At 40.5% G+C, this 16,182-nt stretch overlaps 1 protein-coding gene and 1 long non-coding RNA gene across 3 annotated transcripts in view; one reads left to right on the top strand and one right to left on the bottom strand.

The window, feature by feature from the left end:
* SNX2 (sorting nexin 2) overlaps positions 1–10,238 on the bottom strand; it is a 58,122-nt gene extending 47,884 nt beyond the window's left edge. Inside the window, exon 1 of the mRNA XM_043465901.1 lies at positions 10,083–10,238. Coding sequence (XP_043321836.1) covers positions 10,083–10,190 — 108 coding nt within the window. The 5' untranslated portion in view covers positions 10,191–10,238. The remainder of the gene's footprint in view (positions 1–10,082) is intronic.
* LOC122440086 overlaps positions 9,648–16,182 on the top strand; it is a 37,349-nt gene continuing 30,814 nt past the window's right edge. For both annotated transcript variants that reach the window (XR_006269043.1, XR_006269042.1), the window contains exon 1: positions 9,648–9,913. This is a non-coding gene — a long non-coding RNA (uncharacterized LOC122440086). The remainder of the gene's footprint in view (positions 9,914–16,182) is intronic.

The raw sequence follows: 16,182 nt of genomic DNA, 5'->3' as shown, positions 1-16,182 counted from the left end.
GGAAGAAATTTTTTTAAAAGTCCAGCTTCTTTATCTTAATACAAATCTTAAATCTACTGATGTTTCATGTACTGAAAAATACAGTCAACTAACTTAGGATTTATAGAGTATTCTGCTCAATATCAAACTAAATATATTCTTTTCAAGTACACACATAATATTTACCACAAAAGACCATATTCTGAGCCATAAAGGAAACTGTAACATGACTGTCTTTCAATAATTGAAATGAGATTTCATATGCAAAAAAATGAACCTCAACTCATAAGAAAATTAACTCAAAATCAATCAAGTCTAAATATAAATAAGCTACAACTTTAAAACTTATAGAAAAAACATAGGAAAACTTTTGTGACCTTGGGCAATGTTACCCAAGGATTTCATATGCAACATATAAAGCATTATCAATCAAAAAAGGATAAAACAAACCAGATTGGGGGAAAAATTCCTACAAAACATATCTGATGAAGGATTTATATTCAGAATACATGAAAAAAATTTTCAAAACTCAATAAGGAAACCTATTTTAAATGGGAAAAAGACATGAAAGAACACTAAGCACAACTTTCAGATGGTGAGTATGTAGGCAAAAAAGTACTCACCATCATTAATCATTAGGGACTGTATATTAAAACCACAATGAGATAACACTACATATCTCTTAGAATGATTAAAAAGCAGTGGTATGCTGGTATATATTTAGCAATCAGGTCTTTGGGAAAGAAGACCCTGAATTTTAGCTTTCGCTGATTTCTGTGGCATAAACAATTTCCTCTGTGGCCGATTACTCCTTACTGAAAATGGAGCTAGTAAGACACTTTACACCACACAGATACAACAGACACATTAATTCAGGAGCACAGAAACTAGTAAAACACAGTAAAGAAATAAACAAGTGACAAGTTCTAAGTATTTACTGCCTTTTAAAATATAATTTATGTTTACATAACTTTTAACAATGACTGTTTACTAACCAGTTTAAAAAATTCCTGAAAATTTAAAGATCAGTTCTTTCAAGCCAGCATAAGTCAGATGTGTGGATCACAACAAACTGTGAAAAACTCTTAAAAAGATGGGAATACCAGACCACCTTACCTGTCTCCCGAGAAACCTGTATGCAGGTCAAGAGGCAACAGTTAGAACTGGACATGGGAAAACAGACTGGTTCCAAACTGGGAAAGGAGTACATCAAGTCTGTATACTGCCACACTGCTTATTTAACTTACATGCAGAGTACATCATGTGAAATGCTGGGCTGGATGACTCACAAGCTGTAATCAAGACTGCTGGCAGAAACAGAAACAATCTCAGATATGCAGATGATACCACTTTAATAGCAGAAAGCGAAGAGGAACTAAAGAGCCTCTCGATGAAGGTGAAACAGGAGACTGAAAAAGCTGGCTTAAAACTCAACATTCAAAAAACAAAAATAATGGGATCGGTACCATCAGTTGATGGCAAATAGATGGGGAAAAAGTGGAAACAGTGACAGAATTTATTTTCTTGGGCTCCAAAATCACTGCAGATGCTGACTACAGCCATTAAATTAAAAAAGGCCTGTGTGTTCCTTGGAACAAAAGCTATGACAAACCTAGACAGTATATTAAAAAGCAGAGACATCACTTTGCCGACAAAGGTCCATACAGTCAAAGCTATGGTTTTCCCAGTAGTTATGTACAGATGTGACAGTTGGACCATAAAGAAGGCTGAACGCTAAAGAACTGATGCTTTTGAACTGTGGTGCTGGAAGACTCTCAAAAGCCCCTTTGACAGCAAGGAGATCAAACCAGTCAATCCTAAAAGAAATCAACCCTGAATACTCACTGGAAAAACTGATGCTGAAGCTCCAAAACTGGTCACCTGATGCAAAAAGCGTACACACTGGAAAAGATCCTGATGCTGGGAAAAATTGAGGGCAAGAGAATGGGGGCGAAAGAGGATGAGATGGTTGGATGGCATCTTTGACTCAATGGACATGAGTTTGGGCAAACTCCGGGAGATGGTGAAGGACAGGGAAGCCTAGAGTGCTGCAGTCCATGGGGTTTTAAAGAGTCGGACAAGACTTAGTGACTGAACAACAAGGCATGCCACTGTCTGAAACAGAACTGATACTGACAAATAGTGACAAGGATGTGGAACTGAATTCTCAACCATTGAAGGGACTTCCCTGGTGGACCAGTGGCTAAGATTTCAAGCTGCCAATGCAGGGGACCCATGTTTGATCCCTGATCCGGGAACTAGATACCATATGCTGCAACTAACAGTTCGCATGTCATATTAAAGATCCCACAAGCTACAACGAAGATCGAAGATCCTGAGCACCTCAACTGAGACCCACTGCAGCCAAATAAATAAATAAATATACTTTTTAAAAATGGCTCAAAACACCATTGAAAACTGTCTCTTCTTCTTCTTTCTCAGAATGTTTTATAAAGTTACTAGATTTCAGAGATAAAATGAATGAAAACCTGACCAGATACCAAAACAGGCAAAACCAGCTGCACCTAAGGTTCCTTTAGGCGATCCTTCAGGATTCAAACACTCAATAAATAGATACAAAGCTCTCTAAGTAGGAATAAGATTTCAATATTAAAGCAACTTTGATGATGGGAGGAACATACCATAACATGCTTCTGTCTTGAAGAATCGTGATGTTGTCGATCAGCTTTTAAAAATGACTTTATTTGTCTATTTTAGCCGCGCAGGCTGTTCTCCCGCTGCCGGGCGCGCTCCTCACTGCAGAGGCTTCTCTTGTTCAGAGCACGGTGCTAGGGCGCCTCTGCTTCAGCAGCCGCGGCACATGGGATGAGCTGCTCCAGACTTGGAGAACTCCGTCTTAATGGACATGGTCTTGAGTCATATTGAGCTGGCCAAAAAGTTCACTCACTTTTTTTCACACGAACGTTTTGGCCAACCCAGTATTATTACTACAGATACCTATTATAATTTGAGTTATATTATGAAAGAGCCATCAACCTGCAAGACTAAAAGTAAATAAATTCATCTCCCTTTGCTTTATCCCCCAACCCAAACCTTTCTGGCACAAAGTTCGGCAGTGTCTTAGAAAGTTAAACATGTGTTTACCACAAAACCAGCCATCCTACTTCTAAGTATTTTCCCAAAGGAGATGAAAACTGTGTTCATACAAAAATCTGTACATATATGTTTATGTCATCTCTATTCATTAATGCCCCCAGACTGTAAACAATAGAAACGTTCTTCAACAACAAAAAACTGTGATGCATAATACAATGCAATACTAAATTCAGCAATAAGAATGAATGACTCTCGATACATGCAACATCCATAAATATCAGATACTTTAGGTTAAGTCAAAGAAGCCTCATTCACAAAGTTTCACACAGTTTTGTTTGTACAAAATATAATTCCATTTATATGATTCCATTTATATGAAATTCTGGAAAAGACAAAACTATAGGCAAATACAGATCAGTGGGTGCCAGAGGCTGGGAGTGGGTGGAATTAACTACATGAGAGAATTTTTAGAAGGTGACAGAAACGTCATGCATCTTCAGTGAGGTGGTACTGAACTTTACTGAGGTAAGTTTTATCACAACTAAAAACTATCATCACAGGGAAGAAACACAAGAGTTCAATTCTATAGCAAAGTATGGGCATTCGAAAATTAACATTAAGGAGAAATTTTAGGAGTTCCCTGGTGGTCCAGTAGTTAGGCCTCCATGTGTTCACTGCCAAGGGCCTGAGTTCAATCCCTGGTCAGGGAACTAAGATTCTACAAGCCATGTGGCATGGCAAAGGAAAAAAAAGAAAAAAACATTATTCTATTTCAGGAAAAAAATGAAAAAAATTGAGCACCTCTGCCCCAGCAACTACAGAGTAACATTTTTTTATAGGCACTAAAAGTAGTTCAGTCCTTATATTTAATAGTTTCCTGGTAAAGTGGTCAACTAGTTATACCTTGTCATAAATCTCTTTCTAGTATTTCCCATGCAGTTGTCTTTAAATACCTGGTCACAAAATGTCTTTCCTCTGAAACAGGTAATTCATAATGAAATTTAAAAAAAAAAATTTTTTTTTAAAGATGGATGCCAACCTAAAGATTAGAAGACAGAATTAGGAAAACAAGATACATGCTTTTACTACCTGTTGTGTTGAAACAATAGATACTGAACTTCGGTTCTTTATCAAGACTCTTCAGTCTTTCTCTACTTGCTCTCTGTTGATGTCATCCACTTTTCATGGTTTCAAAGATCACTTCTGCACAATTAAGTCACTCCAGGCTTCTATACTATTTCTGCTGTTGTTGTCTGCTATATCGTGTCTTACTCTTTGTGACCCCATGGACTGAAGGCCACCAGGATTTCCTGTCCTTCACTATCTTCTGGAGTTTGCTCAAATTCATGTCCAGAGAGTCAGTAATGGTATCCAATCATCTCATCCTCACAGTACATGGTACTGTTTTTGTACCATGTACATATTTCAGTTACACACGTCTTCACCTCGTATTGCAGGTATTTTTTCACAAAGCTGTGTTTATTATGTTGACTCCTGTTCATTCATATACTCCATGAGGACAAGGACTAGATTTCCAAAGTTCAATTTAGTGTCACCATTCAATAAATTGTACTGAATCTGTATCTCTACTCCATCCAGGATTTCGAGCTGTCTGATAGTCTCTTCATTGATGTAACTTATTCCCAAATGAAATAAATTTATAACTCCTTCCCCAAGACATTCGAAGCGTTAAGACGGCCATCTTTTAACCTTGTTATTGTATCAACTTCCTTCTCTCCTTTATTAATTGCACTATTCCTCTTGAGGTCTTTAAACTTAGACTTAAAATAACCTCCAGCTCATCAACCTACCAATGATACCTCCTACAAATTTATCCCCCAAACTACCAGAACATTAAGCTTCCAAGGCGATCATCTTACTGCCCTGAAAATCTTGTAGGGCTTTCATGCGCCTATGTAACAAATTTCAAAGCTCTACACAGTCTCACCACATAAACCTGTAACATCCTATATAGAGCCACTCAAAATTATTTATGGTTCCTTAGAATACGGACTGAACCATAAGTAACATTAGCTATTTTCCCACACTGAAAATTTCATTCCACCCTTTAAAGTCTCTCTTAAATATTACCATCTCAGTGGCTGTTCCTAGCCAGTAGAAACATTTATGTTCATCTACTATGTGTCAGGAATGCTGATGGGAGTTAACAATCTCCCCCAGTTCACTGGTACTTTCAGTGAAAACTGGTGTGTTTTCAGAACATAGTCACAATCTCTTTGGATCTGAGTTTTCTATACTTCTCTTTCTTCTTCACCAGAGATTTTCTTTCCTCAAAGATCTGCTGATATCTAGTTCATATTTGTACTCCCACTATCATCTAAAAAGTACAGTAGAGAGTAAAGAGTCAAGTATTTACTGAAATCAACCAAGTACAGCATCTTCTGAGCAGGCATGGGGTTACATGGTGAGGAAGGAATTCTAAGACCTGTGAACCACCCATCTGGAAATTTCACTTGAAATATTCTATAAATCTATCATGTGACAGTGTCTGGGAAACTCTGGTACTCAGCTTAACTTCAGTTGACCTTAAGATGAGAGGCTAGTACAAGAACCAAGTGTAAACATCTATAGTCAACCAATTTTCAGAGTGCCAAGACCATTCAATGGAGAACCAGTCTTTCAACAAACGGTGCTGTGACAACTGGACTGCCCCAAGCAAAAAGAAAAAAAAAGTTTCTCTCATACCATATACAAATGTTAACTCAAAACAAATCAAAGCTGAAACTATAAAACTCTTAGAGGAAACTGTCATGATCTTGGATTGGGTAGGGGGTTCTTCTATATGATGTTGAAAGCATGAGCAACAAATAAAAAGTAGATGAACTGAACTTCATCAAATTTTTAAAAACTTTGTGCTTCAGAGGACACCATTAAGAAATGAAAAGACAATTCATGGAATGGGAGGACATTTGCAAATCATGTATCTGACAAAGAACTTATATCTAGAATACACAAGAAAATTCTTATAAATAAAAAGACAACCCAACTAAAAAATTAGCAAAGGCTCTGAATAGACATTTCCTCATAATGTACAAATGGCCAACAAGAACATGAAAAGAAAATATAACCTTTAAGAAAGTCTTTTAATACAGTCTTAAGTCTTAAGAAAGACTTAGTCTTTAAGAAAATACAATCTTACTGTTGATATATGTATGTTCTGGTATACAGATGTCATTTTTGTTGTCACAGCACTACAGTAAAATACACAAACAAAAATTTAAATTCATAAAAAAAGAAAATATAATCAAAACCACACTAAGATACCATTTCTCAAGCATTATGATGGATAGAATAAAAAAGGTCGAATAACAACAGGTATTGGTGAGGATGTGGAAAAATTGGTTCCCTCATACATGGCTGGTGGGAATGTAAAATGGTGTGGCCATTTTGAGAAACTACTCCAGCAATTCCTCAACTGATTAAAAGCAGAGTCATCATATGATCGAGCAATAATAATATGCAAAATGTGGAAACAATGCAAATGTCCAAAATGGATATCCAACAAATGACAAAATGGATAAACAAAATATGGTATAGCCACACAATGGAATGTTATTCAGGCATAAAAAGGAATACATATCTAGACTCTGAAAACATCAGGCTAAGTGAAAAAAGTCAGTCACAAAAGACCACATATTACATGATTTCATTCACATGAGGTCCAAAATAGGGAATATATAGATAGAAAGTGAATTAGTAGTTGCCTAAGGTTGAGGGCAGAGGGGTTTAGGGAATGGGGACTGGGGTGATAGTTAAAGGGTACAGGGTTTCTCTCTGAGGTGATAAAAATGTTGCAATATCTGTGAATATACCAAAGCCCACAAAATTGTACATATTCAGTGGGTGAACTGTATGGTCTATGAGCTAAAAAATGAACACTACAAATCAACTATTAATTTACTCCAACAAAAATTAAAAAAAAAAAAAGGAAAAGGAACAGGGCTACCTAGGTGGCTCAGTAGATAAGAATCACCTGCCAATGCAGGAGACACGGGATCAATCCCTGATCCAGGAAGATTCCACATGCTGCCGAGCAACTAAGCCTGCGTGCCATAACCACTAGACCTCTGCTCTAGAGGCTGGGAGCCCCACCTACTGAAGCCAGAGCACCCAGAGATTACTACCTAGAGAGGAGCCCCCACTCATCACAACTAGAGCACTCCCTCGCATAGCAACAAAGATCCAGGGCAACCAAAAATGAAAAAAGAAAGAAAAGAACAGGCATGTAATACATACATTTCCTTTTCCTATTTAAAAATACCTTTTTTAAAGGTATAGTCTTACTACTTCATCCTACTTTAGGGCAAGCACCTCTTAACCTTAGGACTGTATCTTTTTTTTTTAAAGGCAGCATTGCAAAACCATCTAAAGCTTCTCAGGTACCAAAAAAGAACAAGCTTTTGCCAGATTTTTTTCCCCCTCCTCATTTCCTTCCCTGTCCCCTATGCCACCCCTTCACCACTTTGTTTCACAGTCACAACAGAAACCTACAACTAGATGTTTCAAATATGCTTTAACTACTGAACATGGCTTTATGTGACTGTTCTTCATTTTGAAAAGAAAGGATTTTAATACTGGGATTAAAATATACTCACAGCATACATATGCACTAAGTTGTGCAGTCATCGCCAAGGTTAACAATTATGATATTGAAGCTGTGTATAATTTAATTTTTGCTTATATGGATTTCAATAGTTTTTTTTACTCCCAATGCCCTCAAAGGAGAAAGTTTCTACATGAACATTTTTAAAACTTTTTTTTTCAAATAGAAACATGTTAATTTTAAGTCTATTATAATTTATAGCTTAGGTAATAACTATTCAAAGCAGATGACCTGCATCACCTGGAGCTTTGCAACTCTTCCTTGTCTGTGGACTAGAAGCAATGTCACAATGAGAGTTTGTTAAAAATGCAGAACACTGGCTTATCCCAGCCCTACAGAATCAAAATTTGCACTTTAACAAGATCTCCAGATAACTGACATATGAAGTTTGAAATGCAACGATAGAGAACACTCAGAAAACATGCAGATTCTAGTGAGGCAAAGGTATCTGCATTTTAAACAAGAATCCTATAGTTTCTCCTCCACACTGAAGTTTGAGAAGCACTAGTCTGTTCAAAAGAAAAATGACATTCTGAAAAAATATTCCTTTAGAGCAGCTTTGCTATACTAATAAGTATTGCTATGTACCCTTCCCAAAAGAGCTTGAAAAGCAAAAAATAATAATTCCGAATTTATAAGCCTCACAGTTATACTACTTTAAAATATCCTGAGTCTCATGAAATAAAGGGTTTAGATGAATAATAAAAACCAACGTTCTAGAAAGCTTTCATAATGCACTAACCACAATACACTTATTCACACTCAGAACTCTATAGACTTTAACTGGGGGGGAAAAAAATCCACACCACCTTATTAAACAGTCCCATTCAAATGGGAACTAGAAACTGTAGTTCCTTTTACTCAACTTTAAAAAGACCTCAATAAAACAGAATGCTTAGTGTTCACAATATTCTAGTTTACACTATCTTAAGTTTATTCTGATCCTTGTTGGTGGAAAATCTTCGTAGTCCCACAGGGAATCCAGGTCTTACAATCTTGCATAGACATTACCTTTCAAAACATGTTAAGTAGCTGTAGAGTAAAAAGGACTACAAGGATACTACCCCCAAAAGGTAATTTGCTGTACAAGATAATTTTTATTAAATCTTAGGAGATGCCGGTTTTGACAATTCATTCAACAAATATTTGCAAAATGCAAATGTTCGACATTTCGTGAGGAACACAAAGATGATCAAGGTACTACCCCTAGCCCCAAGATGCCTATAATCTTGAGGAGAGGTGAGGTTTGGCCAGGAACATGCATATACAAATAGCAGAATATGGTCAGTACTGAAAACTGACCAGGGAAGTTACCAGTTCCACGTAACTGAAAGCTAAATAAAGGATATTCTACAATAATTTTCAACTAATTTGGTGCAAAGTGGATCAAGCTAGGGAAGCTTATTAAAAAAGCATTTTATAAGGAAGTACAGTCTAAGGTAAACAATTCTTTGGAAAATTTGCTTATATTTTAATACACATACACACAGTTGAAGTTCAGCTATCAGGTGTGTGTGCTCTCGTCAAAGGCAAAGCAACTGAAACATGAACTAGATTCAGGAGGCCCAATACAGTTAAGTTCATAGAGGGCGTTTCCTTTGACAAAAACAGGAACACGTAGCTTCAGAGATCGCTGATCATGCGAGAAAAGAGGAAAAAGGAGTGAGGATCTCTTATTTCTCCTCTGGTAACTTAAAAAAAAAAAAACCTCCCCCACTGCCCAGCAGTTTCCTGGACTACTCCCTCCCTTCAACTTTGTATTTTATCAACACTATGATCCTTAAAACGCTTAGAAACTAAAGACAAGCAAAACCGGCCAAATTCATTTACCTATTTAACAGTCTAAAACAGAGGTACCTCCCTCAAGGGGAACTAGCAGTCCTTGAAGGTCCAGGACCGGGAAAAGTGCATCCACACGGTCCCTCCAGCGCCCCGGCCACTCAGCGCGCTCTCTTCACTGCTCTCCCTTTTCAGAGGCACACCCTCCCTGGGGAAGGGAAAGGCAAGCACCTCTTGGAAGAGGCTGCGGAGGTCGCCCGGCAGCGCGAAGAGGTGTGCTGAGACCCAAGGCAGGACCTTCAGAGCTCTGGAAGAAGAGGCGCAAGTGACACCGAGGAGGGCCAGCTGAGCGGGGAAAGGACACTCGATGCTCTGTCCGGTCCCGGCCCTCCGGGGATCAGGTCGGCCCCCGACCCCGCAGGTCGCTCTCCTAAGCAGGCCTGGCCGCCCAGGCCAACTCCAGCCCAATGACAGGTACGCGAGGTGGGGCCCGCGTCACAGGTGTCGCCCCATCCAGGTCCTTGCAAACCTGGGGGCTAGGGGGAGCGGGGGACGCGGAGGGTCAAGTCGAGGCAGGGCAAGCACCAAAAGGTGAGACGCGCGGCAGCAACGGAGCGCAGCACCCACGGCGACGCGGTCTCACCTCTAGGGTGGAGACAGTGCTGGTGAACAGGTCCTCTCCGTCCTCCAGCTCTTCAAAGTCGGTGGGTTTCCCGTCCCCTAGCGGAGGAGGCTCCCTCTCGGCCGCCATCTTCGCTCGCCCAGACGACTGCGCGAGCGGGACCTCGCGGACCTGTCACGTGAGCACGCACGGCTAGGCTCGCGCGCCGGCCGCCGGGCTCCCCCGCCTCCCCGGCCCGCCGCGCGCGGCCCCGCCCAGCGGCGCGCGGCCCCGCCCCCGGCCTCGTGAAGGCGTCAGTCCCGAGCGCGCTGCGCTCAGCCCCGCCCCTTTGCCTCTCCTTCCACCCCCACGTCTGGTCCCGGCTACAAATTTTTACCGCCCACTTGCTCTATTGACTGTTGTGGAAGAATCTTGGCGTTCTATTACCATGTCTCCTTCTTAGCGGGACTAGGCCAAACGACTTTTGTTGTTGTTACCAGTTTTAAATCTTCTTTAGGAAGTGGAAGAGCTTGGGGACCAATCTTTGGGTTTGGGTTATGCACAGACTGGGGGCAAGATTGAGGATTGGCAGGAGAGAGAGACGTCTCTCTTAGATCTGTGGGCAGTCCTGTAGAACTTTCTGACGTGATGGAAATGTTCTGTCTCAGTTCTGTCCACCAGGACTTCTCTCGTGGCTCAGTGGTAGAAGAATCCGCTTGCAATGCAGGTGTAGGTTCCATCCCTGGGTTGAGATTCCCTGGAGAAGGAAATGGCAACCCATTCCAATCGTCTTGCCTGGGAAATCCTATGGACGAAGGACCCTGGCGGGCTACAGTCCATGTGGTTGCAAGAGTTGGACACAACTTAGCAACTACACCACCACCACCACTGTCCACTAGAGTAACCGATGGGCCTTGCAGATAGCAACCTGAGGTTAGTATTTTGCTGGAGAGGAAACCTTCACAGGGATTCTTTACAAATTAAGTATCTAGAAGTCTTCAGCTCTCAATGGCTGGGGAGTTAGAAGTCCTGGGTTTTACTGGCTATGTACAAGACTGACTTAGCATCACTGTAATTATTATCTTTTGAAGTGCATTGAGCAGAAGGTTTTCCTAGTTGCTAGGATTTCTTCCACCCCTATTTCTTAATTTTTATGATCATTGTCAAGAAGCATCAACCCAAACCACAACTAATTTAAATGAGTATATCAAGGTCCAAATGTTGCTTGGGTGAGCTGGATGCATGGGCCAGTTGTCACTATCATGCCGCATCACCATCACCACTGCCGCCGGCCTGTCTGGAATAATCAGCTGTTGAGGCACATTCCCCGGCCTGCATTCCACCACCTATAGACAGTCTGTGGTCTGTCACTGATCAGAAACTTTAATCTCTTTTGAAAGTTCACAGTCTGGCTTGAAGTGATTTTTCTCTGTATCCTGTTTATCTGTGCCCCTGTTTATTGCTTACTACTTTCTGTCTTATACTATGGTCATTTATATTCCCAGCATATCTTTTTTACTGGACACCTGAATTAGTTGAAAGGTAGGTCCAGTCACTTGTAACAGAAAACCACATTAAAAGAGGCTTTTTAAAAAGTGTAGTTTAATTATTCCTCATGTAAGATGACAAAGGATCCATGACATCATCCAGGGAATACAGACTCCTCCTGTTGTTCCGCCCTCCCTAGGAATAGAATGTCTTCCTTATGGTTCAGGTTGGCTCACCACCACAACCATATTCGAGCAGACAGAAAAGGAATAAAGGGAAATGAAATGACATCCCATTCCCTTTAAGGATATGGTCCAGAAATGGCACACACACCACTTCTGTCCATATCCCTTTGATCAGCTTATTAGTTGCATGGCCATTTCTAGCTGCAGGAGACTAATAAATACTATCATTATGTGCTTCCCCCACCCCTAAAAACTAGGGGTTCTCTTACTCTGGAAGAAATGAACACTACTGTAGGAAACCAGCGGTCTCTGCTATAAAGCATCCATTCACTCTTCTCATGGTCGCAAACCTGAATTTCCTTCTGCGTAGTCATTCTTTCCCACTCTCAGCTAGAAGTCTCCTCCAACTCAGGACTGGAGTATATGACCTAGGCTTAAATCAAACCTAGAGTTGACTCCCTTGGCCCTAGTGATTGGTAGGAGGTCAGATTTGGCGACATTTCCCCAAACTCTTAGCAGCTTTGATTGTCTTACTTTCTCTATTCGTCCTAAACTCCACTGGGACTATAAGAATGGTCTTGCTCTTTTTCTTCCTCAATCTTTTGCTTTTCTGTTTTATCTTCTCTGAGATCCCAAATCCAATCATCAACTTCTGTAATCATATATACATATTGCCAAGAACATTTTTTTCCATTCATTTTTATTAGTTGGAGGCTAATTACTTTACAATATTGTAGTGGTTTTTGCCATACATTGACATGAATCAGCCATGGATTTACATGTGTTCCCCATCCTGAACCCCTCTCCCTGCCAAGAACATTTTAAAAAAAGTAAACCCCAGTCTCAGCTAGAGATTCTGCAAGTCCATGATTCTTAACCCAACTCCTCACTGCCTAGATATCATCATTGGCTTCTCTTCTAAATCTTTCACCTATTCTTTCCAGTAGAGGTTCTAAAAATTCATTTTCTCCTCAGGTATCCCATCACCATTTCTCCTCATTTTGATCAAATGACTTAGCCTGCTCATTCAATGACAAAAATAAAATCTGCCAGTTAAAGCCTTCAGTCTTCAAGTAGGATGGAAATTCTCTTCTCTCTGTGCTCCCATCACTCACTGTGTGTGTTTCTATAACACCTATTATACTGTGGTTTGATCATGGCCACTTTTCTATCACCCCTGATAGTCTGCAGGATTGTTGCATGTCAGGGCTCTTTCTTATTTGACTTTGAATCCTGGGTAGCCCTCTTGTTGTTGAGTCACTCAGTTGTGTCCGACTCTGGAACCCCATGGACTGTAGCACATGAGGCTTCCCTGTCCTTCACCATCTCCTGGAGTTTGCTCAAACTCATGTCCATTGAGTCAGTGATACCATCCCGTCATCTCATCCTCTCTTGTCTCCTTCTCCTCCTGCCTTCAGTCTGTCCCAGCATCAGGGTCTTTTCCAATGAGTCGGCTCTTCATGTCATGTAGCCAAAGTATTGGAGCTTCAGCTTCAGTCCTTCCAATGAATATTCCTTTCCTTTAGGGTTGATTTCCTTTAGGATTAACTGGTTTGATCTCCCTGCTGTCCAAGAGTCCTCTCCAGCACCAAAGTTCAAAAGCATCAATTTTTTGGCACTCAGCCTTCTTTATTGTCCAACTCTCACATCCATACATGCCTACTGAAAAAAACATAGCTTTGACTAGACAGACCTTTGTCTGCTTTTTAATATACTGTCTAGGTTTGTCATTACTTTTCTTCCAAAGAGCAAATGTGTTTTAATTTCATGGGGGCAGTCACCATCCACAGTGATTTGGAGCCCAACAGTCTATCACTGTTTCCAATGTTTCCCCATCTATTTGCCATGAAGTAATGACTGGATGCCATGATCTTCCCTTTTTGAATGTTGAGTTTTTAAGCCAGCTTTTTCACTCTTCTCTTTCACCTTCATCAAGAGGTGCTTTAGTTCCTCTTTGCTTTCTGCCATTAGGATGGTGTCATCTGCATATCTGAGGTTACTGATATTTCTCCTGGCAGTCTTGATTCCAGCTTTTGTTTCGTCTAGCCTGGCATTTCTCGTGATGTACTCTGCATATAAGTAAAATAAGCTGGGTGACAATATACAGGGTAGTCCTCTCCTAGTCATCAATCACTGTAAACCAAATTATACCAAACTTAGCAGCCTAAAATCACAAATATTTATTTTCTCATAATTTCTGTGGGTCAAAAATCCAGGTGCAACTTAGCTGAGTGCCCCTGACTCAGGGTCTCTCACAGGACTGCAGTAAAGTTATCTAGCAGAGTGGGAGTCAATTCAAGCAAGACTCAGTTGGGAGGGGACCTGCTTCCATGCTCACTCATGTGACTGGTGGCAGGTCTCAGGTCCCTGCTGGCTGTTGTCTGGAGACTGAGTTCCTTTGTATACAAGCCTCTACATAAAGCTTTTGTTTTGTTTTTAATTAATTTATTTGTAATTGGAGGATAATTGCTTTACAATATTGTGTTGGTTTCTGCCATACATCAACATGAATCAGCCATAGGTATACATATATTCCCTCCCTGTTGAAGCTCCCTCCCACTTTCCACCCCATCCCACCCTTCTGGGTTCTCACAGAGCACCAGATTTGAGCTCACTGCCTCATACAACAAATTCCCACTATCTAAACCATAAGGTTTGTCAAACAGCATGTCAGCTTGCTTCCCCTACATGAGGACTCTAAGAAAGACAGAATGAGCCAGGAAAGGACAGGAGAGGGTGAACAAGACAGAAGCCAGAGTCTTTTTGTAACCTAATCTCAGAAGTGGCATCTCATCACTTTTGCTGTGTTCTGTTCATTAGAAGCTCACATTCCAGGGAAGGGATTAAATGGGGGATATGATTAACAGGAGGCAGGGATCTTGGGTGTCATTTTAGAGGTTGCCACACACCCTAGTAGTGTTTAGTACTCAATAAAATATATAGTATGCTGTTAATACCTTCAGTGAATAAATGAATGAATATATGAAACTCAGAAGAGAGGGCTAAACGGAAGATATAAATTTGGTAGTTAATACCACTAGTATATGATATGACCCAGGAAGTCTGGGAAGCACAACCCTCAGGATCATTAAAGAAGTGTGTAAAGGAAGATCTGGCATAAAGAAAATTAAAAAGCAGCAAATAGATAGGAAGCAAGATAGGAAGTAGGCAAAAGAAGTAAAATGTTTGGCAGTATCCATTGCCTTGGGTATATTAATAAGGTGGTAACTGAAAAGGTGAATGATTAATGAGTATAAAAAATGAAGATAGCAAGTTGTGATGGCTAATTTTATGTGTTCCTTTGGCTGGACCATGGTGCCCAAATATTTGGTGAAGTATTACACGGATGTTTCTGTGAAAGTGTTTTTGGGATGAGATGAACATGTAAATCAGCAGCCTTTTAGTAACAGATTACTCACCGTTATGTGGGTAGGCCTCATCCAATCAGGTAAAGGCCTTAATAGACCAAAGACTGACCTCCCCCCAAGCAAGAAGCAATTTTGCCAACCGACCTCTGCCTTTGGGGTTGAACTGCGACTCTTCACTGAGTCTCCAGCCCACTGACCTACCTTATCAGATTTTGGACTCACTAAAGGCTTCCCTTAGTGATGAGATGGTTACAGGATATCACTGATGCAATGAACATGAACTTGGGCAAACTCCAGGAGATGGTGAGGGACAGGAAGGCTTGGCATGCTGCAGTCCATGGGGTCACAATGAGTTTGCATGACTGGGCAACTGAGCAACAACAAAGGGCTTCCCAGGTGTCACTAGTAGTAAAGAACCCACCTGCCAATGCAGGAGACATAAGAAACCTGGGTTCCATCCTTGTGTTGGAAAGATTCCCTGGAGGAGGGCATGGCAACCCACTCCAGTTTTCTTGCCTGGAGAATCCCAAGGACAGAGGAGCCTGGCAGGCTACAGTTCATGGGTTGCAAAGAGTCAGACATGACTGAAGCAACTTAGCGTGCATGTATGCCACACTCGTATAAGTCAGTTCCTTAAAATAAATCTCTCTCTATATGTAACACATCCTGTTGGTTCTGTTTCTATGGCAAATCCAGACAAATACACATGTATAGACTATTCTTTTAAAATATATAAATGGAAGCAATAATAGAATAGGTCAGTAACTTGCTGAAGACACAGGCTTACTTTTTTGTGTGTATGTTTTAATTAGATTTAAACGTGTTTATATATTACAGAAAGAGGTGAAAAGACAACAATAAGATGAGAATATAATAATAGAGAAATGATTGGAATGGTTGAGGTCTGAAAGCGTACAGGCAGGAATAGGATAAAAGCAAGTAGAAGAATGTGCCTTAAGAAAGAGAAGGTTTACTTCGTCCTTTTGTATGGAGAAAGAGACATTTAGAACCTGTATTAGCTTTCGTGCATAACAAATCATTCCAGATCTTAGTCACTGAGAACAACAACCATTTCTGATTTCTCATGAGTCTGCAGCTCTA

Source organism: Cervus canadensis, chromosome 4 (genome assembly GCF_019320065.1).
Source record: "Cervus canadensis isolate Bull #8, Minnesota chromosome 4, ASM1932006v1, whole genome shotgun sequence".
NCBI lineage: Eukaryota > Metazoa > Chordata > Mammalia > Artiodactyla > Cervidae > Cervus > Cervus canadensis.
The sequence above is the reverse complement of the archived record's forward strand: the minus strand, read 5'-3'. Positions and strand labels throughout refer to the sequence as shown.